The sequence below is a fragment of the Monodelphis domestica genome, chromosome 1 (assembly GCF_027887165.1).
Source record: "Monodelphis domestica isolate mMonDom1 chromosome 1, mMonDom1.pri, whole genome shotgun sequence".
NCBI lineage: Eukaryota > Metazoa > Chordata > Mammalia > Didelphimorphia > Didelphidae > Monodelphis > Monodelphis domestica.
This window is the reverse complement of record NC_077227.1, coordinates 45,980,449-46,006,438: the sequence shown is the minus strand read 5'-3', so window position 1 is coordinate 46,006,438 and position 25,990 is coordinate 45,980,449. Positions and strand designations below refer to the sequence as shown.

The window sequence follows — 25,990 nt, the reverse complement described above, 5'->3', positions numbered from 1 at the left end:
CTTACCTTCTGTCTTGGAATCAATATTATGTAATGGTTGGTTCCAAGACAGAAGAGTGGTTAAGGGCTAGGCAACAGAGGTTAAGTGACTTGCCCAGGGTCACACAGCTAGGAAGCATCTGAGGACAGATTTGAACCCAGGACATCCCGTCTCTAGGCCTGGCTCTCAATCCGCTGAGCCACCTAGCTACCCCTGGTCATAATATATTAAAAAAACAAGAACAGAATGGTTGAGCAAAAAGAATTCTGTAGGAGTCACCAGAATAAAATACCAGGATTTGGAGTGAAGCTTTGCCAGTCACTAGCCAGACACATGACTGTAGGCAGCTTCCTAAGCAGTCTAGATTCCAGGTTCCTAATTGGTAAAAAGGAAAATCACACCTGGCTTGACTACATAGCAAGCTTTTTTATTGGATCAGAAAGACTAGTATAGTACACAGTGTCTTTAGTCATGGATCCAGGAGATGTGTTGAAATTCTACCTCTGACACTTAGAAGCTATGTTATCATGTCTAAGTCATGTGCCTTATTGCCTATTTATAGATGATAAAATGGGGATAATACTTATGTAACCTAACTCACCACCATAGGGATTTGAATTATGTAAGAGTGCTTAAAATTAGGAAGGGTTTTGTAAACTAGAAGTATCAGCAAGTTGATCCAGGGGTCAATAAGGTGTCCTATGTTTTTATATTGGATCTGTTTGGACCTATATGCCTTGTTATTTGTCTATTTGTGCCCTTCCCAATCCCAGTTTTCTGGAGTGGGATTATTGACTACTAAGCAAAAACATGGTCAACATTTAATTTATGCCAGGGAATGTGACCCCAAAGCATACAAGTAGAAATAAAGATTTCAAATTCAGCATGGAACATTTCTAACAATTCTTGCTTGGTGAATACATAGAAAATAAATAAAAGGCATGTGAACCTACAAGTCTAGACCACAAAACTATTCCCGTGAGTTAAATAATTTGAGAAAAGCTACTCTATAACTTTAATTCAGAAAGTTCCTTACCAAAACTGACGCCCACATTTGCAGCGAACAGGTTTGGCATCAGGATACTGGACTTTAACAACATGGTGACAGTCTGGGGCGGGACACCACTTTAACAGTCGATTGCACTGGAAAAAAAAAGGGGGGGGAGGAGTAGGAAAATAAGGAAGGAGAACAAATACAGCTCAGAAGGCTGTATGAACATTTCCAAGAACATGCTAGCTTACTTCTATGGCTTGGGGGCAGGGTGAGCACCAGGTTTCACTTTTATAAAACCATGCTTAACATTCTTGGCACCTTAGGTTTTCTCTGCCTGGCCTCAGTGAGCCACATTGAGTTCAAAATTCCATTCAACATATAGTTAGTTGGTAGAGACATTGTGAACAGAATTAATAATCATTACAAAGGAAATACCTGATAGAAAATAATTGAATTTATGAATATTCTTTATGAAATGATCACCAGTGTGTGGTTTCTACTGGTTCAGTCTATTTGTAAATCATTAGATGACTGCATCTTTTACTCGACCCTGAAAGTACTCAAAACTCCACAAATCCTTATGCAACTATTTCCCAACATAAACTGAAAACCAAAGCCCCTTACTTATTAGTATGAATTCTAGGACAGAAGAGTGGCAAGGGCTAGGAAACTGGGGTTGAATGACTTGCCTAGGGTCACAGAGCAGGTCCTCGTAACTCCAGGACTGGCATTTTATACACTCTTGCTATTAGCTGCCCCCAACATGATTTTTAAAATGGAAAATGAGACTCATGTTCTCTCTTTGTATTCAGGGAAGATGATAAGATATGACATAGAAGTCTAAAGGAAATCTGCTCATAAGTACATAGTGCTAAGATATTTTTCAGAACTTTACCTTACTAGAGGCCCCCCCCCAAGCAAAACAAAACAAAACAAAAATAAATAAAACTTGATGCTGATATAGCAAAGATATACAAATATCCTAAAATATTATGGGGAAAAAAATGCCCCACACAACTAATAGAGATTTACAAGTTAGAGCAACTAGGAGCAATACCCATCCAACTGGCAAAGATGATAAGAGGGAAACAACAAATGTCAGAGGATGGAAACTTGGTCCAACTATGTACTGTTGGAGCTATGAATGGGCCCAACCATTCTGAAAAGAAATTTCGAATATGCTCCGGAAAGTACTAAATTGTGCATACCTTCTTAATATTAGGTCAATACTCCCAATAGATAGAAGGAAAACTGTCTATATGGACAAAAACATTTAAAGGAGCCTTTTGTGTGGTAAGCAAAATCTGGAAATTGAACATGCCCATCTATTGGCAAATGGCTAAATAAACACAAGTATGTGAAATAATGGGTTATCATGTAATGTTTCAGAAGAAAAAGAAACTTTCTATGAATAGCACGAATTGAATAGAACTAGAATGACTTATATGCACTATCACAATAGAGAAAAATTTGAAAGGCTTTAGAACACCAATGTTAATGCAGTAACAAGTCCAGAGGAATCAAGATCCAATACCTCATTGTCAGAGGGGTGATCTGACTTAAAATGAAAGATGAGACATACATATTTGCCATAGTTGATGGGATTTGTTTTGTGGGCATCTGTTAAGATTTTTTCAATAAAACAAACAAAAAAGCTTGTTTAGCTGAGTTAGGGGATAATAAAAGAGAAAAAAAGCATCACAAAAATAAATTAAAAAAAAAATATTGAGATCATGCTAAAATGCTCCGTTCTAATTAGGCATTTCCAACGACAATGATTTTACATTGCCTGAATAAAAAGGGTTTATAATGCTAATTTGATTTGCTAATGAAAATATGGAGAGTTAGCTCTACCATACTTTTAGCAAAAAGGTTTAACGATTTCAAAAACTGATAGGCAAAGCCCAAATGGTTTCAAGTACTTTGAAAAGGCTATTTAAACATAAGTATTGTTCAAAAGACAAATCCACAATCCAATTTACTCCAAGAGAGATTTCTTGCTGATGGTAATAATAGTAAGAGGGGGTTAGAAAAAAATTGTCAAGAGAAAACCACTTACCTCTACAAAACTATTAGTTATTAAATGCTGGTACTTTAATTTAACTTTTGAATCTGTGATCAGACGCCTGTGGGAGAAAAAAGAAGCAAAAACAGTTTACTAGGAGGTATGCTTGGAAATTATTAACAATTAATAAAACATTATTTCCTAATTGCTAATCTCTGCTTATAGCTATGAACTGACAAATAGAGGTAATTATAAATTTTGATATAAAGCTTGACCAAATTTAATTTCACCAATCAAAACAATTTATCAACAACACTTCTACAAAATCAAGACTTTAAATACAACTGGCAATGTCTTTTATAAATTTTAAAGTGATGCCCACCCAATAGCTACAACTAACCTAAGTTACCTGGAACTCAAAATGTATAATGAATTCATTCATATATTGCTCAAACTAAAAGAAGCAGAAAATAAGAGGCTACCAAGTACCCAAGGTAAGCTAATTACACATACAAATGAATTGCATAGCCTATTCTATACTACTTGGTAGTTGAAGGTCAAAAGGGAACCAAGTCTCATAGCTTTTCTGATCATAAAGAAACACAAAGAAATTCATTTTGTTGAGAAATCTTTTTTTTCCCCTGAAACTAAAACTCAAGCAGTTTTACACAAATCAAAGAGCATCTCAGAAATAAATTTATTGTTCAGTCAAGGCCAACTCCTCATGACCCCATGGACAGTAGCTATCCATGGGTTTTGCCATTTCCTTCTTCAATGGATCCTTTTTATCATGCTGAGTAATCTGCCCAGGATCACACAACTTGGAAGCATCCAAGGCTGGATATGAACCCCGTTCTTTCTGACTCCAGGCCTAACACTTTATCCACCACACTGCTTCTTAGGCATAGAGGTTGAATGATTCCAAAAAGGTCTTGCAGCTAAGGAACTGTGTGAGGCTGAATTTGAACCCAGACTATAGGCCCAATTTTCTTAGTACTTGAATCACAAAAGTAAATACGTCAATATTAATGCTTAACCAAGCCTCATGCTAGATATCTACAAGTTACTCCACAACTCTTCTTAATATTTGAAAGCATCAATTATCTTGATTCATTTGTTCTTATTTAGTTTTCACATATTGCCACGCTTGTTTTCTTTCCTTGAATCTCTAAATACTCTGTCAGTCTATTCATAGTAGATGATAGCACGGGAGGTACATTTCCTTAACTCCTGTTTGCCAATACCCTTAGAACCTATTACTTTCTTTAGGAGCCTGGGCAAATAGTTTAAGCCTCTATTTCTTTACTAACTCCCTAGAAATCTACTAAAACACCATAGAGCTGTTGGGAGAGAAGTTCCTGTCCCATGAACTCCGCAAAGACAGATCATTCTTGTCTAGTATAAACTATGTGGATCCTTTGTAGAGGTCTTGGACTTCCTTCACAGAATTTATGCTATTGGTGTAACCCAAATCTCAACCTGAAGAAATCCTAAAGAATTTTTCAAGTTCAAAGGCCAAGTATTTCTTATAAAGCCTTCCATGAAGGACCCAGTTAATAATAATTCTTTTTGCTTAAATACCACTTAGTTACCTTCCACCATAAATCTCTGGGCCAGGTTCCCAGTCAATATAGATTACACCCCAAGAACACGGACCTCTTGATGTTTCTCAAATGCATCAAACACACTCAGTATAAAATATCAAAAGTTTATAATTGATCCAGCCCCTATCCTTTATTACATAATATATACAACTAATCTGACATGTAGAGAATCTTTGGTTATATGATAAAATGTTGACTAGATTTTGCAGAAATAAGCAGGGTATGGAAAATAGCACAATTGCATTATTCTCTGAATCAATTCTTTTAAAGTATATTGACAAATACCAGCAAGATCTCCCTATGCCAGCCTATGTGCTACCATGAATACCCTGTGTGTTGGACATCATATTGTGGCTTTGCACCTCAATTTAGTACTAGTCTAGGACCTATACTTAATATCTCACTTTGTACTTCTGAAAATCTTTCAGACAGAGAAGATTTCTAGAGTCATAACTTGTGTATACTTTTCTAAGCTAAAACATTATTATCTATATCTTTGTTAAGAACTTCATTTGGGACAGACAACTATCTACTTTGCCGGCTATGCACTCTTGCTGGGAAATTGACCTAAAACACTTGAATGGAAGTGACAAAATTAGAGCCTATTGTTATCATGAATCAGAGACTTAGAAGCAACTTAGCTAAAAAACATTGTCCAGTGGATCCTATAACTAAAGGAGTAGGTATCAGTGGTTGGAAAGGAGAATGATTCTCATATAGTGACAGGTGGATGTTTTTCTTTTACCCATATATATCCATCTTTCTTCCCTCACACCAAACCCATATGGACCCTAACTTCTTGCATGTCAGTATGTAACATTTTAGATATCTGTTATTTGGACAAAAAGGGTTTAGGAAAGCAGATTTGGGGATCTGTGGCCATCAAGAAATGACAGCAGTGACAGCTGAGGACTAGGCATGCTAGTTTGTTATTCAAAATACCAACTCACTGTGTAGTTTATTAAAGGCCCATGGAAGGCCTTGAAAGAATTTACCACGTCCCTAATTCTCCTTCAAACTAAAAAATGATGCCTTCTTCACTCCACTGTTCCTACAACTTGATTCACCTGGAGTGGAAGATAATACTTTGAAGAGGGTTCTCTGAAATTCTGACCAATGGCCAGCCTTCTCTTCAGTGTTGGTGGTTCTTATCACCATGTCTCTGAATTTACCAGTGTCCTATTATGTAAGCATGGGAGATATTTATAGCTACTTTTAGTCTGAATAAATCAAATCCTCATCTCTAAACTAGACTATTATTTCAAAATTCTTCCTGAACATCTTTCCAATGCAAAAAAAGGAAATTCCTTTGTCACCGTTGTATGTACCTTCCCTTTCATTAATAGGTGGGATAGCTAATAAGTCCATGCTCTAAGCCAGGTCAGCAGGAAGAGGAGAAAAAAAGTAAAAACAGAGCAGAGCTCCTAAAAATCAGTTTGGTTATCTTTGGAAAATCACTCAAACCCCCTTCCTCATGAACAACAATAACAAAAAAAATCAAAGCATTTATTGTAAGCAACAATAACAGCAGGAAAGGATTTCTTTTACAAATCTCATTTCCCCCCATCAATATGCTTATATACAAAAACTTGGTAAAAGAAAGGGAAATTTTTATAATTCTCAATATTCCTTCAGGAATGATTACCAAGAATATAAGTGATATTAGAAAATAGAAAGCCTGAACTTTGTACATAAAAAAGCAGAGGAGAAAAAAAAAGTAAATTGTACATAATTTATAAACTTTACAAATAATATAAGTACTTATGTATTTGCTTAAAACAAATTTAAATTCCTTTAAATTTAAGAACATTTTCCTTAAAGCATTCAAAATAATTTGACATTAAGGCTCTGTGATAGTTGATCTGGATTCTGGCTAGGCTTTCCTATTAACTAGCAAGTCATTCCATTGTTTTCTGATGGTACCCTTAAATGTGAAGTGAGGAGGTTGAATCAGATAATATTTTCAAGCTCTGAACACTTCTAATAATTGGTCAGGGGTATGAAAAGTATAAAATTCTTTTGGGAAGTAGAGGATGACAAAATGGAAAGATTATATACAGAACATAGGATTGTGAGACCTATGCTCATGGACTAGTTACTTTAAAACCCCCCAGGGCTCAGTTTACCCATTTGTAAAAGGAAAAAGTTGAACAAGAACTAGTAAGTGTTATTGGGGCAGGCAGAAATGATTGGCAGCTATCTTATACCCAGTTGATGCTTAGTGTGAGCTGAATTGAAGTTATCTTAAAGGCTATTCCATGGGAAAAAAAAAATCAGAGCTTGCTGTGAATAGCCCTCACTCATGGTAGAGTAGAAAGGAACTGGGTTCAAACCACTTGACTGTGGGTCAAGTCTGCTAACTTTAATTTGGTGGTTTATGCAGAGAAGGCTAAAATAGATGAACATGTTTCAGAGGAACAGATGTAACATGACAAAAGAATTTCCTTTAAAGTTGTCAAAAAATGTAATAAATATACCTGCAGAGGAAGTTAAGTCCCTCGTTATTCAGAATTTATATTCAGAGAACAGATGACCATTCACAAGGGGTATTTTACTGATGTGATTCCTTCTTAGCTAAGAATTATACATATCCTATGTGTTTATAAAGATGCAGATCTTAACTGCTATTAGGATGAGAAAGAAAAGTGGGAAATCTTGAGAATAAATTTGTTAATCTGTTCTACAGATTTGGGGAAGAAAAGAATTGAAACTAACAGCTAAAATGATATTTGTGAAATCCACATACCCAATGTTTTCCCTCTCTCCATTAGCATGGGTAATAAAAAGGTGCTTATCACATTCCATAGTTTGCCTGAACACTGACTGGGTATTTTACTACAAGAAGTGCTTCAAGTAGTAAATGCAATGTCTGGCCCACACCACTAGAAAGGAATTAAGAAAGTGTTAATATTTTTACATTTAAAATTCAGCAACTACACAATGCTCTGTGAAAGACAATTTAAATTTAGTCTGGTGTCCAAACAAATCAGAAATATATAGGCATCTGTCCACCTGCAGTACTTACATAACTGTGCTGTCGTCCACTAAGATATCACAACCATGAGCAGGACATGAGATAGTCTGAAAAAGAGTGAATCATATACATTCAAATTCACCTATCTATAGGTTCTGGATCCTTCTAATCAACAATGCGGATCATAAAAGAAAACAAAAATATTTTCATCCACCTGTATTATCTGGCACATCCAAGCCCTAATAAAAACATTAATACCAGTAGCAGGCAAAAAACAAAACAAAACAAAACAAAACAAAACACACACACACACACAAAAAAAAAAACAATGTCCAAATCTTGCTATGTGGGGGTGGGGGACAGTAAGGAAAAGGTAAAAAGATCCATTTACTGAACAAACTAAAACTGTGAGGTGTAAAAATTAAATCAGTATTCTCCATTTTTATAGAGGATCCCATGGAAAATAGAAGGCAGGAAATACACAATACTATAATCAAAGAAAAAAGCCCTTCTCAGATTATTTAGTGTATATAAAGTCACTTCTACAGGGAATTTGTTTATAATTCAGATATGGCAACCTGGAAAAACCAGTAATTTAACTTAAATTTCAAGATAAGAACCAGCTTCTTTACCTGTCCCATGCCTTCTTCCATTATTTTGGTAGTTAAATATTCACTCCAGCACTGCATACAGAATTTATGTCCACATTCAAGGCCAGTGAAATACTGCAGCAAAAATAAAAGTTGGGGTTAGCATTGGCTCTTTTAAAGAGTCACCAGAAGAATGATCTTGAGATAAGGCAATGGTATTAAATTACATCACATGCTCCCTATGGGAATTACATGATCTAGTGCAGAATTAAAGGGCCACGTCCATGAAATAATTTCCAGTGAGGAGGGGAAGACCCCTAATTTAATATTATTTAAATACTTGATAGGCACCTATTAAATATTTGACCTTAAGTCATCAGGTAGTATGGTACAATGAACAATAACTGAAGAAAACAGAAGTAATGTCAAAGTACTTCAACATTAAGTTGTAGAATCAGGAAAGGTTTGCTTGTTGAGTGTTTTCCCATGTAGGTAAAAATGTTGATTTAAAAGCTGATCTTTTAAATGTTTATTTAGGGAAAATGCCAGAAGATCTTTGTTTTTCTTCCAAAATTGATTATATCTCTACAAAAATAGCTCACAATTAGGAATGTACATCAAGGTTTTCAAAGAGTGCTATTCCTTATAACCATCTTGTGAAAGAAAATAGCATGGTATGTATTATATAAGGAATTATTTTGTCCCTTTTGCTTTCTTCAATTCTAAGGAAAGTTTTTCATCTTCTGATACTCAGAAACAACAACAACAAAAGAGATTCACTGGAATGGTGATTGCTGACATTGATGTTGACTTGTTTGAGAATAACAGCAAAGAGTTATGGGGGGTAGCTGGGTAGCTCAATGGATTGAGAGCCAGGAATAGAGACCTAGAATCCTAGGTTCAAATCTGGCCTCAGACACTTCCTAGCTATGTGACTCTGGGTAAGTCATTTAACCCCCCACTGCCTAGCCCTTACCTCTCTTCTGCCTTGGAACCAATACATAGCACTGTCTAAGTCAGAAGTTATTAGGGTTTAAAAAAAAGTCATGGTTTATAGACATAAAAAATGGAATATGGGTATCTGGAAAAAGTAATTTAGAGCATTTAGTCCTGACTCCTTCCAGCTGGTTCTTACCTCCAGGTTGCTTTTAGAATTGCTTTAAGGACAAGAGAACACTTTCCACCTAATGAATAATCATAATACCAAAAAAAATTTTTGCTGTGTTTCAAAGGAGTAACTATGAGATTACATTATCCTCTTTTAACCTATAATTTTTAAAGCTTTTCACAGCATGAAGCTCCAAGGGTTAAAGTGTTTTACCTAAGATGTTGCTAAGGAAACAGAATTATGGGTAACAGTATTCAAAATTATGATTGTATATGATGTTATCCTCTATGGGCTAAGCACTCTAACAAATATCTCATTAAAAGAAAAAATGTATCGTTGTTGACCAATATTTAAAGGGTGATTCCCCCCCACCCCTCCTTTCTGTAGGGGGATGGGAAGAGAGAGGAGATCTGGGATTTCATTGCTGCAGAAAGTTCCCAGTGAGGATCTCCAAAGGCTGACTGGCACCTTTTTTGTAATTTATAATTTTTGAGAGCTGCCTGGGGTACAAACAGGTTAACTGATTTGTCCAGGGTCACAACTAACAGGTGACAGAGGTTAAGATTTCAGTCCAGGTCTTCCTGACTCAAAAAGCCAGCTTTCTAGCCATTATGCCACGCTGCATCATCCCTTACAATGGTGCTTCTGATGACAAAGAGAACATCAATTCTTAGGGGTCACAGGAGTCTTTGTATAGCGGTGAATGCTCAGCACACAGTGTTCTAGCACACCGTAAGCACTTAATGAATGTTTATCAACTGACCTGTGTTATCTTTCTATTGTGAAAGGAGTAACGGGTTGTCCTTTAGAGCCTCCATTTCTGCATTTTCCTCTGAAGCTTGTCTTTTCCCTTTGTTCTTTTTTGCCTCCATCACTTCTCCAGCTGGGGCTTGTATGGTTTGACCTCAGGTTTAACACTTGAACTTGAAGGCTTCCACAACGCTGCCCCTGCCTGCCTGCCCGCCCGTCCCATTTATTATGCCCCTAGGTTGGTTCTTCACTTATGGCACTAACTAGGCAAACCTCACATAGGGAAGCACGTAAGTTCTCACAAAGCAAAATAATAGGAAAGGGCTGTTAAGACAAAACCCCAAAATATAAAAAGGTTTCATATATAGCTCCTTGCCTAAGACTCTTGGAAGAAAATAATAATGAAAAGTGATCACTGTTTCGTGTGAAAAAAAAAAAGCTTTTAGGATGTTTTTTGTAGAAATTGATTATTTCTGAAAAACAAAGCCATGTCCAAGAACTAAAGTCCCCTTCTAACCCTGCAAAAACACTTTAATGGGGTTCTCTATGAAATGGATATCCTTGCTCAGTTAAGATTTTTTAAAACAAATGCTTTTTAGAATATACCAGTTTAAGTTAGATGAAACATATATAACCATTCTTTTTCAGTTAAAAGTTTACCAGGGACTTGGCAAGAATTTCCCAAATAGTAATAGTAGCCAGTTAAAATGAAAAGTTTTAAGTTCATAGTAGAAGGCTATTTATTGCTTAATTGGGTTAGAATAAGCTAGATGTCTTAATGTCTAAGATACAAATTAAAAAACAATATAAAACAGAGCTGATTTTCCAAGATTTTTTACAGATAATATACCTATAACTAGAAAGTGGTTCTACTGGGAGAAATCAGTGTATACAATTCAGAGGTACTCTTCTAGAATTAATACTTCAATGATCTTAAGAAATTGACTTCAACACTACTGCTGGACTGCACTGTAGATGAGGCAAGGATTAAACAAGGCAAGGTCCTACTCTTATTTCCAGTACCATACTGAAAGAGATATTTTTATTTATTTATCAATTACATCAAATAATGGATTTTTACATAAGTTTTCCAAAGTTATAGGATCCAAAATGACCTCCCTTCTTCCTTCCTCTCCTAGAGCTGGCAAGCAATTCAATCTGGGTTAATGTTTTACATGGTAATACATGTTTATTTTCCATGCATGTTATTAATCTTCGTAAGTGAATTTTATAAATCCAAACCCCCCAAATGTATACCCAAATAAATAAGTGAAAAATCATATGATTTAATCTGTATTCCTACTTCAACAGTTCTTTTTCTGGAGGTGGATAGTATTCTTTTTCACAAGTGCCTCAGAATTGTTCTGGATCATTCACTGTATTGCTAAGAGTAGCTAAGTCTATCACATTCAATCATCCCACAATATTGTTGTTACTGTGAACAATGCTTTCCCGATTCTGCTTATTTCACTTTGCATTAGTTTGTGTAGCTCCTTCCAGTTCTTTCTGAAATCATCCTGTTCATCATTCCTTATAGCACAATATCACCACCATATATCACAATCTGTTCAGTCATGCCCCTAAATTGAGGGACATCCCTTTAGTTTACAATTTTTTGCCATCACTAAAAGTGCAGCTATAAATATTTTTGTACAAGTGGGTCCTTTCCCATTAAAAAAGAAATCTCTTTGGAATATAGACCTAGTAGTGGTATTATTGGATTTAAAAAGAGTATGCATTTTATAGCATTTTGGGCATGGTTCCAAATTGCCCTCCAGAATGGTTGGATCAGATCACAACTCTACCAGCAATGTATCACTGCCTCAATATTGTCACATTCTCTCCAGCATTTGTCATTTTCCTTTACTTTCATATTGGCCAATCTGATAGATTTGTGGTTACCTCAGAGTTGTTTTAATTTTGGAAGGGATATTTGAAATAGTGCACACCTGTATAACAGTTAAAACTTTCATAACACTTTATACAGTCCACATAATGTTGGAAAACAAATAAGTATGTGCTGAACAAAATGACTACTTACAGACTGAAAGATTTCCCCAAGTCATACTCAGGGGAAAAGTGAAAATTAATAAGCCTACTGACTAAAGAAAAGTGAAAATTAATAAGCCTACTGACTAAAGTAAACTCCCTTCAGTACACGTTATAGAGAATTCTGTCTTGGTAAGTATGCCATGATGGGTTTCAATATAATTCTAAAGCTGATATGTTAAAAACAAAACAAAACAAAACAAAACAACAACAGTAACAAAAAATAACCCATTACTTCCCATCTTAGAATCAATACTATGTAATGTTTCCAAGGCAGAAGAGAGATAAGTGCCAGGCAATGGGGGTTAAGTGACTTGCTTAGGGTCACCCAGTTAGGAAGTGTCTGAGACCAAATTTGAACCTAGGACTTCCCATTTCTATGTCTGGCTCTCAATCTACTGAGCTGTCCAGCTACCCCCCCCCCCCAAGTGATTTTTAAAGGGCACGGCTTTGAATGGCTTTAAAAACTTAAAATATCTGGGTCTACCCATTTCTTACCTAATGATGCCAATTTTTACATCAGTTTAAGACTGCAGACATTTTATGAGGTATTGAAAAAAAATTAATTGTATTTTGTGACCTGAACCAGATTCTGTTCTGTATTACTGCTAATTTGAAGTGGAGCTTATGGGATAAACTCATAAAACATTTTAGAAAAATACAGTATAGTCAAAGAGAATACAGAATCCCTTTCACCACCATTATTTCTATTAAGTTTAGTGTTATGTATTTTTCCTGTTAAGAGGTTTGGAAATGACCTCAAAGGTCCTTTCCATCTATAAAATCTAGGATTTGCTGAATAGAATCAATCATATTCTATTGCAACTCTATTTCATTGCTATTATAGGGAACATGAATAAGATAGAAGACTATGAAAAAAACTATTTGTAGCAAAAATGTGTATGTGAATGAAAAATCCTAAAAGAAGAAATTGGGGGGGGGAGGGGGAGATGGTAGGAATGAAGGTTTATATATACCAAATTTATTCTGAAGCAATTAAGTCATTACCAACCAAATAAGATCACAGTTTTAGTTAGAAGAGTGATTGGAGGGGATCTAATTTAACCATCTGATTTTAAAGGTAGGAAACTCAAGTCTAGATAAGTTATATGACTGGTCCAAGACTATTGCAGGAAAGCAGAGGTAACATTTGAACTTAAGTTTTTCAGCTCTAAATCCAGTACTCTCTGCACCACATCTAGCTTTACCATCAAAACAACATGTTCTAAGATTTTAAACTTCCACTCATCAGAAGACTGACAAGAAAACAATTATCGTACTTAAGCAAAAACCAATGTTCCTAAACCTCCTTTTCCCATTATGGTATTCTTTAGGGACTGTTTCAGTAAACATATGGTTCTGTTAGAATGATTTCTATAATTAGGAAAACCTTTCAGATGATGAATCTAGCAATCTCCTTAATGACTTGATAGTAAAGGGATTTTTCATGTATTTAAGAAGTAGTAAGTTATTTAGGCCATTTAATTCCTGGGGAAGGAATCATTCATTGTATCATGGAGTTCCTCCTTCTTGACATTAAGAGCAAACTTGGAGGAAAGGCTTGCTCACCCTTGCTCTTAGACCCAGTGCCTGCACAAGCAACACTTTGCTTAGATCCTGAGCCAAGATCTGCCCAGGTCCCCCCAGGGCCAGTGCCCACCTCGAACATAACTAAGCAAATACTCACTGAGTTAGGGTAGTTCAAGTAGCAGATCTGACAAGGCATGTCCTGGGCCGACGACCGTGTGTTCATCTGGCGTGTTCGAGACTTTTTACTTGGATTAATTACATGACACTCAGCAAAGAGCTTCTCCAGGTTTCCATCAAAGTACCTGCATTATTCAAACATAAGGGATGAAAGCCAGACAACATATCACCAAGTTAGAACTTCCCCAAACCTTAGATCACATCCAGGGAAGAACATACAAAAAATAAAACAAACCCAAAATATCACACTGGTAAAGAAATTTCCAGAGCAAAGGTTGACATGCAAAACATGCAGACTTTCTGGAATACATGTCTTCAGAAGTGATAGGTCATTACAATTTTATTTAATAAACCTATAAGGACAATAAAGGAAACTAATCATATGGTAGCCTTTATAGGAGTCTACTGACAAAAAGCAAACTTGTTAATTTCAATTATGATATTCTCTGAATAGGCTGACCCAAATTATTAAATTAAAATTTATACTCTACACATGTGATTCTGAAAAAGTAGAATTCAGCAATTTTAGACATACTTGTATAGAAAATAGTACATATTTATTTCAAGGATACCCATGATTAATGTTCTTCAGATTTTATATAAACAAATGACCTGTGATGTTTAAATATTTTCTTAAATATACTGAAAATTATTCATTAATTTCTGAATGTCATATTGGGGGTGGGGTGGGGAGCTTGGAACTACATACATTGAATTTAAAAAAGATTCTATCTGCAGCAAAGATCTCAAAAACTATTGATTATAAATTGCATTTATAAAGGGCCTATACTATGTGCTAAGCACTGGCTAAGTGCTTTAGAAAACCACATTTGATTAGTATTCATGATTCTAGATAGACAGAACTGGAGGTGATTCAAAGAGCAACCAGAAAATAACATATTGATTGGGTCTAACTGGGTAGGATATTTTATGTCAACAATGACAACTTACGTGGATAAAGCAACATATCAAGAAAGACATATGAAGGGAAAAGGGGGAGAGGTTAAGTATTTAGACTGAGAAAATGGAAAGCTCCAGATATATCGATACACCCAAAATATTAAAAAAGACTAAGATCTCTAAGGTGTTAGATAGATGATCTAGAGAGAATTTCTAGAATGGCATAGACAAGAATCATGGTACATATTTAGGGTGTAGAGGAATGGCAAGTTATAGCTAAGTCTGCTGTCTACTAACCATTATATACCGGCTATATGACTCTTTAGGACAGAAATGTCATTTGCCTAACCCTAACTCATATATAGGAATATCCCCTTAACTGTGGCAGTCCACGGCTGGGATGGAGCATGGATAGATGGAGACAAACAGGCAAGTGGGTATAAAAATTAAATTATATCTCTAATAATAAAAACATCATATTTTATGAGGTTTATTAAGGATTTTTAGAAATCAAAAAATACAGAAGATCGTCTTGTGACTCAGGTGAAATTATAGGGAATTCCGGGAAATACCAAGGACTTCTGGGGAATGAAGTCTAGGGTTCAAAATCTCCATTTATACATGGGTCAGCCATGTACGCAGATTGCTTTACTTGAGAGGGAAGGAAGGAGTGTGGGGTGGTGGTTGTTTGAAGGTCAAGAGTGAGGAAAGAGGGCATAATACTATATAATATGCAATGTACTTTATTATTACTGTATTTAATGTTGATAATGCCTTACTATATCATTTAATTCATCAATTAAAGTTATGTACATCTGAATGTACAAGAAAATGTTATAAAAAAATCATGTTATACATGAGGTCAGAGGGTGTTCATTTACACCTGTGGTTTCAGCCATTAATGGCATGTTTCAGAACATATCCCTTGATATGGTATAATGAAATCTCAAATGTATGATTAAAAAGATAAAAACAACAATACTGAATTAGGAATCGCAAAGACCAAGTTTAAATCTCAGATCTGCAATTTACAATCTAACATGATTCTAGACCAATCATTTCATCCTTCTTTGCATCCCTTCTGTAAAAAGTTAAGACTTGATGATGTTTAAGGCCCCTTTCAGTCCTAACTTCTTATGATCCCACACGGTCCCTTTACCTGCCTATGGGCCTTAAAATGTAAGGACCAAGTATATTCATTCTTAAAGAGTTAAATATTTAATTCAATTTTAAATTAGTAAAAGTATAAAACCAAACCAAAATCCTCACATATACTTACCTTTACAATTATAGAAAACTAAAGGACAAGGCCTAATGTATTTCTTCGGATAATATTCCTTGGGGCCAAAATTCTACTGTTATCTCCCCCAATTTGGCTGCTTTATTCATCTCAAAGTAATAAAGGCCCCCACACAGGTGCTAGCTTCACACATTATGGTATTATTTAAGTCTTAATAAATAGGACAGCTTTGAGTAAATTATTGCTAATCATAAACTAAAACTATTTTCCAATTTTTTATTTTAAAGACTATCAAGGATAGGACTCGGAAATAAAAACATTTTTGGAACCACTGTTGAGGCTTAGTCTTGTAATACTTCATTATATGGCTGCATGCATACACCTGTGAAATTGCTATGACCAGACTGCTGTCTTGTGTTTGCTTTTACTCAATACAAACATCTTTTTGTTGTTAAAAAGGGAGAAACTCAAAAGTGGGAAAGAAAAACATTTGGAAATGGCTGGTACTAAAAGGTATAAAGAATTGATTTAAAAACAAATGTTGAGGGCACAATGAGTTGGTTTAGTGGATAGAAATCTAGACCTGGATATGGGTAGTCCTGTGTTTAAATCTGACCTCAGATATTTATTTCCTAGCTGTATGACCCAGGGCAAGTCATTTAACCCCCCACTGCCTAGTCCATGCCTATCTTCTGCCTTGGAACCAATATATAGTATTGATCTTAAGATGAGAGGTAAGGATTTTTTTTTTTAACTGAAATACTCTAAGAAAATTGAATGATAAATAGAAATATTGCAAAATAAAATTTCATCAATATTATTAGTATTTCATCATCATTATTAGTATTTGTGTATAGCAATGGAAAAATAAAGTATCAAACTCAAAATAGGAAAGTGACTGTGTAATCTTCAGATAACAAATTACATCTTCCCTCAGGGTTAGATTTTGCTCTGTAACTGGACTCAGTTATTATTTGTAATTCTCTTCTAGCCTTGCATAGACCAATGGATCTCCTCCTCCCCACCCCACACCCCTCCACAGTTTTTTCAGGCAGGTACAGGCAGTATGTACAATAGTTTCACCATGTACAACTTTTGAGGGCACTATAGGATCTTGGTCACCAGTTAACATTTATTATTGCAACAGACATTCCACACATATCCACCCTAGGAATTACAAAGACCTGAAAATCCCCCCAAACAGAAAAATAATGGCTTTTTATTTTTAAACCCTTACCTTCTGTCTTGGAGTCAATACTGTGTATTGGATCCAAGGCAGAAGAGTGGTAAGGGCTAGACAATGGGGGTCAAGTAACTTGCCCAGGGTCACACAGCTGGGAAGTGTCTAAGGTCATATTTGAACCTAGGACCTCCCATCTCTAGGCCTGGCTCTCAATCCACTGAGCTACTCAGATGCCCCCAAAATAATGGCTTTTATGTAATGTTCAGCAGGTCTCAGGAAAAGTTTGTGTCAGTAACTCCTCCCAAGAATGCAAAATTAGTCTGAGGGCATGAAAATGGAACATGTATTAGAGTCAAACAAGAATCAAAAATATAATAAATTGGGACAAGACCCAAAATAAACCATTTATCTGCAGTCTGCATGCATTAGTATGAGATTCATGAGAAATTTCTTCTTTTCCACACCTTTTTCCAATAAACTATATCAAAAAAGACCATATGAAAAATTGACAAAGTTCAAGTAGGTACACTAGTCACAGAACTAAAAAGAACTCTCCGCTAACATCGTTTGTAAATGAAATTCTTACTAAAACCTTTTTGTCGGTTTAGGAGCTGAAGAAGAAAACAGAAAAATTTATATACAAGGTTAAGATGTAAGGTACTGAAAATAAGCAATTAAAAGGCAGCTGGATATCAGAGGAAAAAAAAATCAACCAAGGGAGGATTCTATGGGGAGCTTAGATAGACAGAAATCATTAAAAGTTAGTGTGAAAAGCAGATTATCCCAAAACCAAACCAAAACCCAAAAGTTAAAAAGGATCCGGAGAGGTAGGTTCAAAGGATTTCAGAACATTTCCAAATGTGCAATCTTAAAACTTGCTTTTGCTATGAGATTTACTTCTTAAAAAAAAATAGTAATAATAATAAATCCACCTTGGTCATCATTGATCACTTTCCCTCTTCTCCCCATATCAATGCCCAGGTTATATTCTGATTTCGAAGGAGCAAATAGAGCCAACAGACAAAATAGATGGCTTTAAAAAATAGAACCCAAATTTCTATCCAGAAGACTCAAAATACTGACATTTCAAATATAAAATACTAGAGGTAAAGGGAAGAGAAAGATGTCCTATACTACAAAAATTCTTGGGGAAAATGAAGAATAGTTTTGGGGGAAAAAATTTAGACTAGCACTAAAAAGGTAAGCTGGGGGAACAGCTGGGTAGCTCAGTTGAGAGTCAGGTCTAGAGATGGGAGGTCCTAGGGTCCAATCTGGCCTCAGACACTTCCCAGCTGTGTGACCCTGGGCAAGTCACTTGACCCCCATTGTCTAGCCCTTACCATTCTTCTGCCTTAGAGCCAATACACAGTATTGACTCCAAGATGGAAAGTAAGGGTTAAAAAATAAAAAAGTGAGCTGGGAACAACAAAAATTCCATGTTCAAAGTAGACAAAAAAAGGGAGATTATACCTGAAACTCTTAATTTCTTATGCCCAAGGTGACATATATAATTCTACATTTTACCTTCAAACCTGTCTGCCTCCCTGAGTTTCCTTCTGAACTTCCTGGCCCCCCCCTTTCATTAAAACAACAACTACCCCCCAAAAAACAAACAAACAAAACAAAACAACAACAAAAAAAACCCCACACCACTTCAATGACATTCTTTCTGGGCAAAAAGAACAAACTCCTCTCTCCTCCCATAGTATCCATCTCTCTCTCTCCTGGAAGAAGAAAAAACTTCTTTTGTAACAAAGTGAAGCAAAACAAATCCAAAATTTTGCAGAACCCAAAATTGGGAGCCTTTTGTCAAGAAGTGGGTAATAAGTTTTATCACTGGCCCAGGTTTTATCTTTACAATGTTAGTGTTACTCCATAAACAGTGTTCATAGTTCTGTTCACTTCCCTTTATCAACATTCATTACAAATTTTTGATAAAGCATCTAATATTTATTTCTGCAGAAAATATTCTGTTAAATCCACATACCAAAATTTGTTTAGTCATTTCTCACAGTTGATGTTTGATTCTGGTCATGAAAAACTACTATAAACATCCTTTTCTTTGGTCTCTTTTTGGCATAGTCCTTGTGGTAATATACACAATTTGGTTGCTTTAAGGGTATAGTTCCAAATAATAAAGAAAACAAGAATAATTCCCTATTATATAATGGTCAAAGAATATCTAGGAAGGTGCCATGTGGTGTAAGACTCAGCTTCCTGAATTAAAAATCTGGCCTCAGAGACCTATTAGATTTGTCACCTTGGGCAAGTCATTTAGTACTTTTTGCTGATAAAGTATATTGCAAACCACTCTTGGTTCTTTGCCAAGGAAATCCCACAAAAAGGGACACTACTAAAAAAAAAAATAACTGAATTAAGGACATGAAGTTATGAAAAGGAATGCAAACCCCATTAACTCACATATGAAAAATAATCCAAATCACTATTAAGATAATTGCAATTTTACCTTACAATCAAGCAAATTAGAAAAAAAATGATTAAATAGCATCATAAGAACTTCAAGATTACTTGTGGTAGTGAAAAACATGGGTCCTGATGGGGGCAGCTAGGTGACTCAGTAGATAACCAGGCCTTAAATAGGAGGACCTATGCTCAAATTAAGACTCAGACATTTCCTAGTTATGTGACTCTGGGCAAGTCCAGCTTTTACTGTTCTTTCTGCCTTAGAACCAACACACATGATTCTAATACAGAAAGTAAGGATTAAAACAAACAAGAAAAGACTGTCCATTGAATTTGAGGAATGGTTTAAGAAATTTTAGTTAATGAATACAATGGAATATTACTGTATTATAAGAATTAATGAGGAATTCTAAGAAACATGGAAATAATCCAATTAAATGATGGGAGACGAGAGCAAAGATAGAAGAACAGATAAATTAGTAAGAATTTACTAGGTTTTACTATGCGCCCAAAATACTGTGCTAGGAGAGAAAAGTACCAAGAAAAAAAAATAAAAAAATCTCTGCTCAATGTAGGAAGCTTGCAATCTAAAGAAGAGGGAAGTCATATCAAATTAATAACACATATAGCATAAATAAAAAGTGAATAAATGCAAATAAACAGAGTAGTTGTGCAATCAATTTGCTGGGGAGGCAGGATGTTGGCAGTGGGGTGGGAAAAGCAGGAGAAGCAGCAAATAGCAGGAAAGATTCCCAAAGTCTTAAAAGGAAGGATTCAAGGTGGCAGAGGTAAAGAAAGAAAGGTAGGGGAAGCTTTGCAAAAACCAGTTTGTCTAGATCACAGAGTGGAGAAGAGAGTCAAGAAGTTTACAAGGAAGGAGTACAAAGATAGGTTGGGATCAGCAGTGAAGCTTTAAAAGCAAAAGATAAATTTATACATTTTATCCTAGAGGCCAGAGGAAGTCAGTAGAAGTTGCTTGGGCAGCACAGTACTGTTGATAGGAGGACTGGAATATACAGAAAATGGAGGCAGGCAAATCAATCCAGAGGCTGCTACGATGATCTAGGCTAGAGGTGGCTTTAAAGAGTAAAAAGAGCAAGTAGCTACTGAACACTTAGGGCAAGAAGGCCTCTAGCCAAAATGGGCAAGTTGGTAAGAAGGGAAGACACTGAGGTCAGCATTGGGCATGTTGAAGGAGATGTCTCCAGGTTAGATAGCATAAGAGGCTAGACCTGGGTACAGACTGCAGGGTCTTGTGCATAAGAGAGTTAACTTCCCGGGAAGTGACAAGATTGCTTAAGAGTACAGAGCAGGTTCTTTGGACACTTCTTGTTCAGAATCCTTTTGTCTGGGTTTGTGGTAGTTTTGATGGACTCTCATAATTTTCAACATTCAATGCTGGAAAAAAAAATTCTAAATTTCAGATAAAGATGAATAAAAATGCATCCCCTGGCCTCTAGGTAAAGAACCATTGGTAAAAGAGCAAAGAGTCTAGGGTAGATCTTTAGGGAATGCCCAAGTATGATGGCATGAAAAGGATGATAAGCTGGCAAAGGAGATTGAGAAGGGGAAGGTTATCTACAAGAGAGCAATGCCATGAAAACAAACATGCAAGGCACCAGAGTCCCCAGTAAGGCTTAAGCCAGATTAAAATGTAATTAGGAAATATTTAATAAATTAAAAATAAAATATATTAATATGTGGCCTATTAAAGATTAGTGGCCCTCATTTCTGTTAAAAGTTTAGCATCCAGTGCCAAATGCAGGAGATAGGGTGAAATCAACAAAGCCTAAAAAGCCCATCAGATTTGAAGAATGATGTCTGGTAAGTTTGGAGAGACCAATTTCAGCTGAGTGATTAGGGGATAAGCCATTCACAATAATAATGATATTAATTCAGTTCAACTGCAACAAGAAATCTTGGTGCCATAGGATCTCTTTGGAAACCCATTCCTCTCCTTTTGATAGATAATAGAATACAATGTATTTTCTATCCATTAAAAAGTCCTGTTTGGGGACAGGTATCAAAATCCAGAAAGTCAACAGCAGAGCCATGAAAGAAATGGAAATTGGTTTCTCAGGGTCCCTCCCCAACATGGAATCTCACCAATGGGTAAAAAAGGGTAGCATGAATGAGGGATGAACCAAGCAAAGACGGAATTTCTAGGGTGCAAAGTCATGTGAGGCTATTAAGGGGAAATGGGTTAATTTTCCTCTAAAGGGGGACCATAGGTATCTTGATGTTTGAACAACAATGAGACTGATGTTTAAGGGAAAATAAATCCAGCTGCTTAAGTTATTGCTATAAAGAAAAAATGTTTGCCAAGGGCAAGACAAAGACAGAATAGTGAAGATCGGTTTAAAAAAATAGTAATTTTAATTATGAATTAACTTTTTCATTCAAGGCTTTACCAAAACTCCTCATTCAAGAGCACAGACATGGTGATGCTTGTCTGAGACACACATAAAGTCCTTTTAATAAATGTTAGACTGATTGGTGGATCCCTTGATCTTTACCAGAGAGGTAACTTGGACAAGGTACTTACTACTGAGAGTCACATTACAAATGATGCAGTAAACAATAAAAAAAAAAATGAAGCAATAACACTATATGATTTTGCAACAGCCATCTGATTTGTTCCCCCCAGCAATGAAGCACATTATAGAGTGGAGGGAAATCCAGCTTCAGAATTGATCTCATCTTTGACATATCTTGATAAGTCACTTAAACTCTCAATGTAATCTCAAATGTGAGATTAGGGTGGCACATGCCAGTAATTCAAACTATTATTTTATAGTTGAAAGGCCTCTTGAGCTTGGGAGCTAAAAAGCTGCTGTAGGTCTAAGCATTGTGTTATTTGCAATAATTCAGCTTTAGCATAAGCCCTCAGTTACAAGAGAATGGCAAGCTGTCTAAAGAGCAGCAACCTGGCCCATGTGAAGATGGGATTAACTCTCCCCTGCCCATTTTTTAGATTTAATCACACCCCACTTATCCCTAAATGGGTGATGAATCAGAACCCACTGGCTTCCCCCTGGGAAGACCTAAGCAAAGCTTTAGCTGTAATTGGTCCATGTAAAATGGAGGAAGGAACAGGAAGTGATGAAAAGGAATAGTCTTTTAAAATGCCAAGAACTTCCTGTGAGGTCTTTCACCTTCAACTTGACCTTGGAAGAGCTCTGGTTGAGGATTGCTTCTATTAGGACTACTGTGTGGGTGGGTGAGAAAGGCCGACTCCTTCCCCTCATCTTTTCTGAGAGGTACTAGCCTCTGGAGGGGCCCCTCCTCTTGGAGGAGGCCTGGTGGCCAAAACCCTTGTTTAATTGACCCCTAGGTCCTCAGGGCTGGAGCTTCTAGAGCCCTGCCAGAGCTTGAGCAAATAGCCTAGCTCATTAAGCTAGATTTCTTACTCTGCCCTCTCTCTCATTCCTCTACTTTCCCTCTTTCTATATATTTTATAAATAAATCGCTAAAAAATCATTTGGAATTAATTAATTCCTGGCAACCACACTCTGATAAATTTAGTCCAACCCTTTAATGTTAACCCCTTACATTCTGTCCCTTATACCCAGGTTAGAAAAATGTAGCTGGTCAGAGTTTCTGTATACATTCTTGATACATTTCCACCCTGGGTGACACAGAGACACATCAAAGCCAATCTTAAAAACAAAGAAGAAATTAATTCAAGAAATGGTAATAAACATGCTTCAATGTCTAGGTAATTAATTCAGCGGTTCTCAACCTCTCAATTTGTAGCAATGAGAAAACATAATGCATATCAGGTATTTACATTCCGAATCATAACTGTAGCAAAATTACAGTTTTGAAGTAGCCACCAAAATAATTTTTTGGTTTGGGGTCACCGCAACATGAGGAACTGTATTGCAGGGTCACGGCATTAGAAAGGTTGAGAACCACTGAATTAAATGGACCTAAAGATATCTGAAAAATTCCAGGGCTATAATCAAGGCTGGATTTGTAAAATGTATAACATTCAAAGGTACACTTAATAGTCAATGGGCTAAGTATGTTTTCATGATGAAATACTGAAAGGTGTCATATTCTCTGAACTCAAGGGCTAACAATAAAATAAAAGTATATTGAATATTTTTACTTAGGTCAAGTTTGTACACTATCACAGAATACTGCAACAGCCTCAGCCAGTTGCTGTGTTGATTGGTTTTATTTTAGGGTTCAATTGGAGGAAAGAACATAAAGGGAAATAACTGGTGTAAAAACAAAAGGTATTAGTACATTTTTTTAAAAAAGGAGGCAATTCTGACTCCCCTAGTAAATCTGGGTCTATGGAACTCCTGAGGTGCAAGATCTTTCATTTAACTCATCTGGAACTATACCAGAAGTTTCTTTGTGATATTTTAATTAATAAATTTTTAAAAGGCTGGAAAAGTTATTAAAGTTACTTATGGGTCAGTAAACAATGACATTTGACCACATCAAATGAATTCAAGTTACTGAAACCATAAATAAAATCTGATTTTGTTACAGAGTAGACGAGAGGTCCAGGTCCACTGAGTTCTGCTACTCAATAGCTGGGACCCTTTGGGCAAGTTAATTACCCTCAAAATCCACTTCCCAATCTGACCTGAACAGGTTAGATGAAATGATTTCTAATTTAAAAAAAAAAAATTTAATCCTATGTGCCCCCTGGCTATAGACACTCACGACAGGAAGGAGGAACTTCTATCTTGTAAGATCAGAAACAACTAAGTCCAGAAGTTCATGAATTCTAAGAACAAAGAACTACTCTGTTTGATGTGGACAGGATAGTGATAACTGACTCAAGCTAAAACAGAGACAGAATCTCTGTTCACAAAGGTAAACTTTTGCAAAAATAGAAACAAAACACCAAGACTCAAAGGATTCAGATTTGGAAAAATTCTTGTATTCAATATCTCTGAAAAGATCTCTTAAAAACCTGACATTTAGTTTATAGAGTTGAGTCACTCTTCAAAAGACCAGTAGCCTAAGGATATGAGCTATCAGCAATCCAATTCCCTGAGAAATACAAATAAAACCTAATGATTTCACCTAATACGCATCAAGTTAGTAAAATATACAAAAGTATGAAAATTCATTCAAAGGAGGGATGCTGAAGGAAATCAAGACACAAGTGGAATCGTAAATTGGTTCAACTGTTCTAGAAAACAATTTGAAATCAGAAGATGAATTACTAATTTGTATCATTTGGCCTAAAGAGATTACTGATGGCAAAATATCCTCTTCTTTCCTCTTACTCTATATGCACAACAATTTATTTTTGATAATAGAAACACTGGGAAAAATATGTGTTCAGCAATTGGGGGATGGCTGGAGCATCATAATAAAGAAAATGAGATGGCAAAGCTTGTATGAAATAACAGAGGAAAAGAAAGCAGAATACAAATGCTAATGGCAATAACATAAGTCAATAATTAATAACAAACTCCTGGCCAAAAGCAATAGTCAGTGTAGTATCACAGCATCAAAGTTAAAGAGAACATCTTTCCTTTTTATTAACAAATAAGTCTGATGGAGTCAAGAAAGGTTCCTCAAACTGATCATGTAGATGTGGAAAGGAAAGTATTCTGTAGAGGGGTTTGAGCATTGGGAGTATTTATTCCCTGTATAGCTTTATTAGGATGGACAAGAGCCTTATAGGATAAGGAGAAGTGAATATGTCTACAAATGCTACTTGAGATTCAGCACATAATGACATTTTAATTTTATCCTAACATAGGCCTCAGCAATTCTCCAGATCTAAGATCCCAGTAGTTCTTGAAATTTGATTTTTTTAAAATTCTAGGGCTTAAAAATCATATTATAAAAACAAATGCATGAATTAGAAGCACAAAAATATTGATATGAAAAGTGTCACGTCGCTCTTAACCAAGAATGAGATTTGTATTTCTGAATTGGCTATTCTTCAATTACTGGCAAAATGTCTATATCTGTAAGAACAAACAATCCAGAGCCAGCTCAGCTTCAACAGGTCATTTCAGATAATACGGAATTAGTAAACTGGTATACCATTGGGAATGTGCTTATAGCTTATTGAGATTTTAACAAAAGCACGTGACAAAGCATAATTAATAAATTTGAGAACTAACTAGTTGCCACGGCTAGACCCAAAGAGTGGCACTTTAATGTTTTGGTATCAATTTGGAAATGACTACTGCATGACCCTGTACTAAATACTTTTACCAATGAGATGAATATAAGGCATAAATGAAATGCTCATGAAACTTACAAATGACAGGATGCTGAGGAAAGCTAGTACATCAGATTAGAGCCTGGATTTAAAGAGACCTTCCCAGGCTAGAACATATGGAATTGAACAAGATACATCTTATTACAGAAACATGTTAAATGTAAGTAATACTTTGTTTGGGGGTGAGGGTGAGGGGAGGAAGGAAGAAAGAAATCATGTCCTTAAGGCAAAATGGTGGAAGGGATAGGAGTGAATGGCTTGATAACAAGCAGAAG

At 35.9% G+C, this 25,990-nt stretch overlaps 1 protein-coding gene across 1 annotated transcript in view; it reads right to left on the bottom strand.

Annotated features, from left to right (window-relative positions):
• ARIH1 (ariadne RBR E3 ubiquitin protein ligase 1) overlaps positions 1-25,990 on the bottom strand; it is an 87,741-nt gene that overhangs the window by 14,334 nt on the left and 47,417 nt on the right. The window contains exons 3-7 of the mRNA XM_001365085.4: positions 13,741-13,885; positions 8,189-8,281; positions 7,608-7,663; positions 3,033-3,099; positions 1,016-1,122 (exon numbers count right to left, since the gene is read on the bottom strand). Of these exons, the coding sequence (XP_001365122.1) occupies positions 1,016-1,122; positions 3,033-3,099; positions 7,608-7,663; positions 8,189-8,281; positions 13,741-13,885 (468 nt within the window). The remainder of the gene's footprint in view (positions 1-1,015; positions 1,123-3,032; positions 3,100-7,607; positions 7,664-8,188; positions 8,282-13,740; positions 13,886-25,990) is intronic.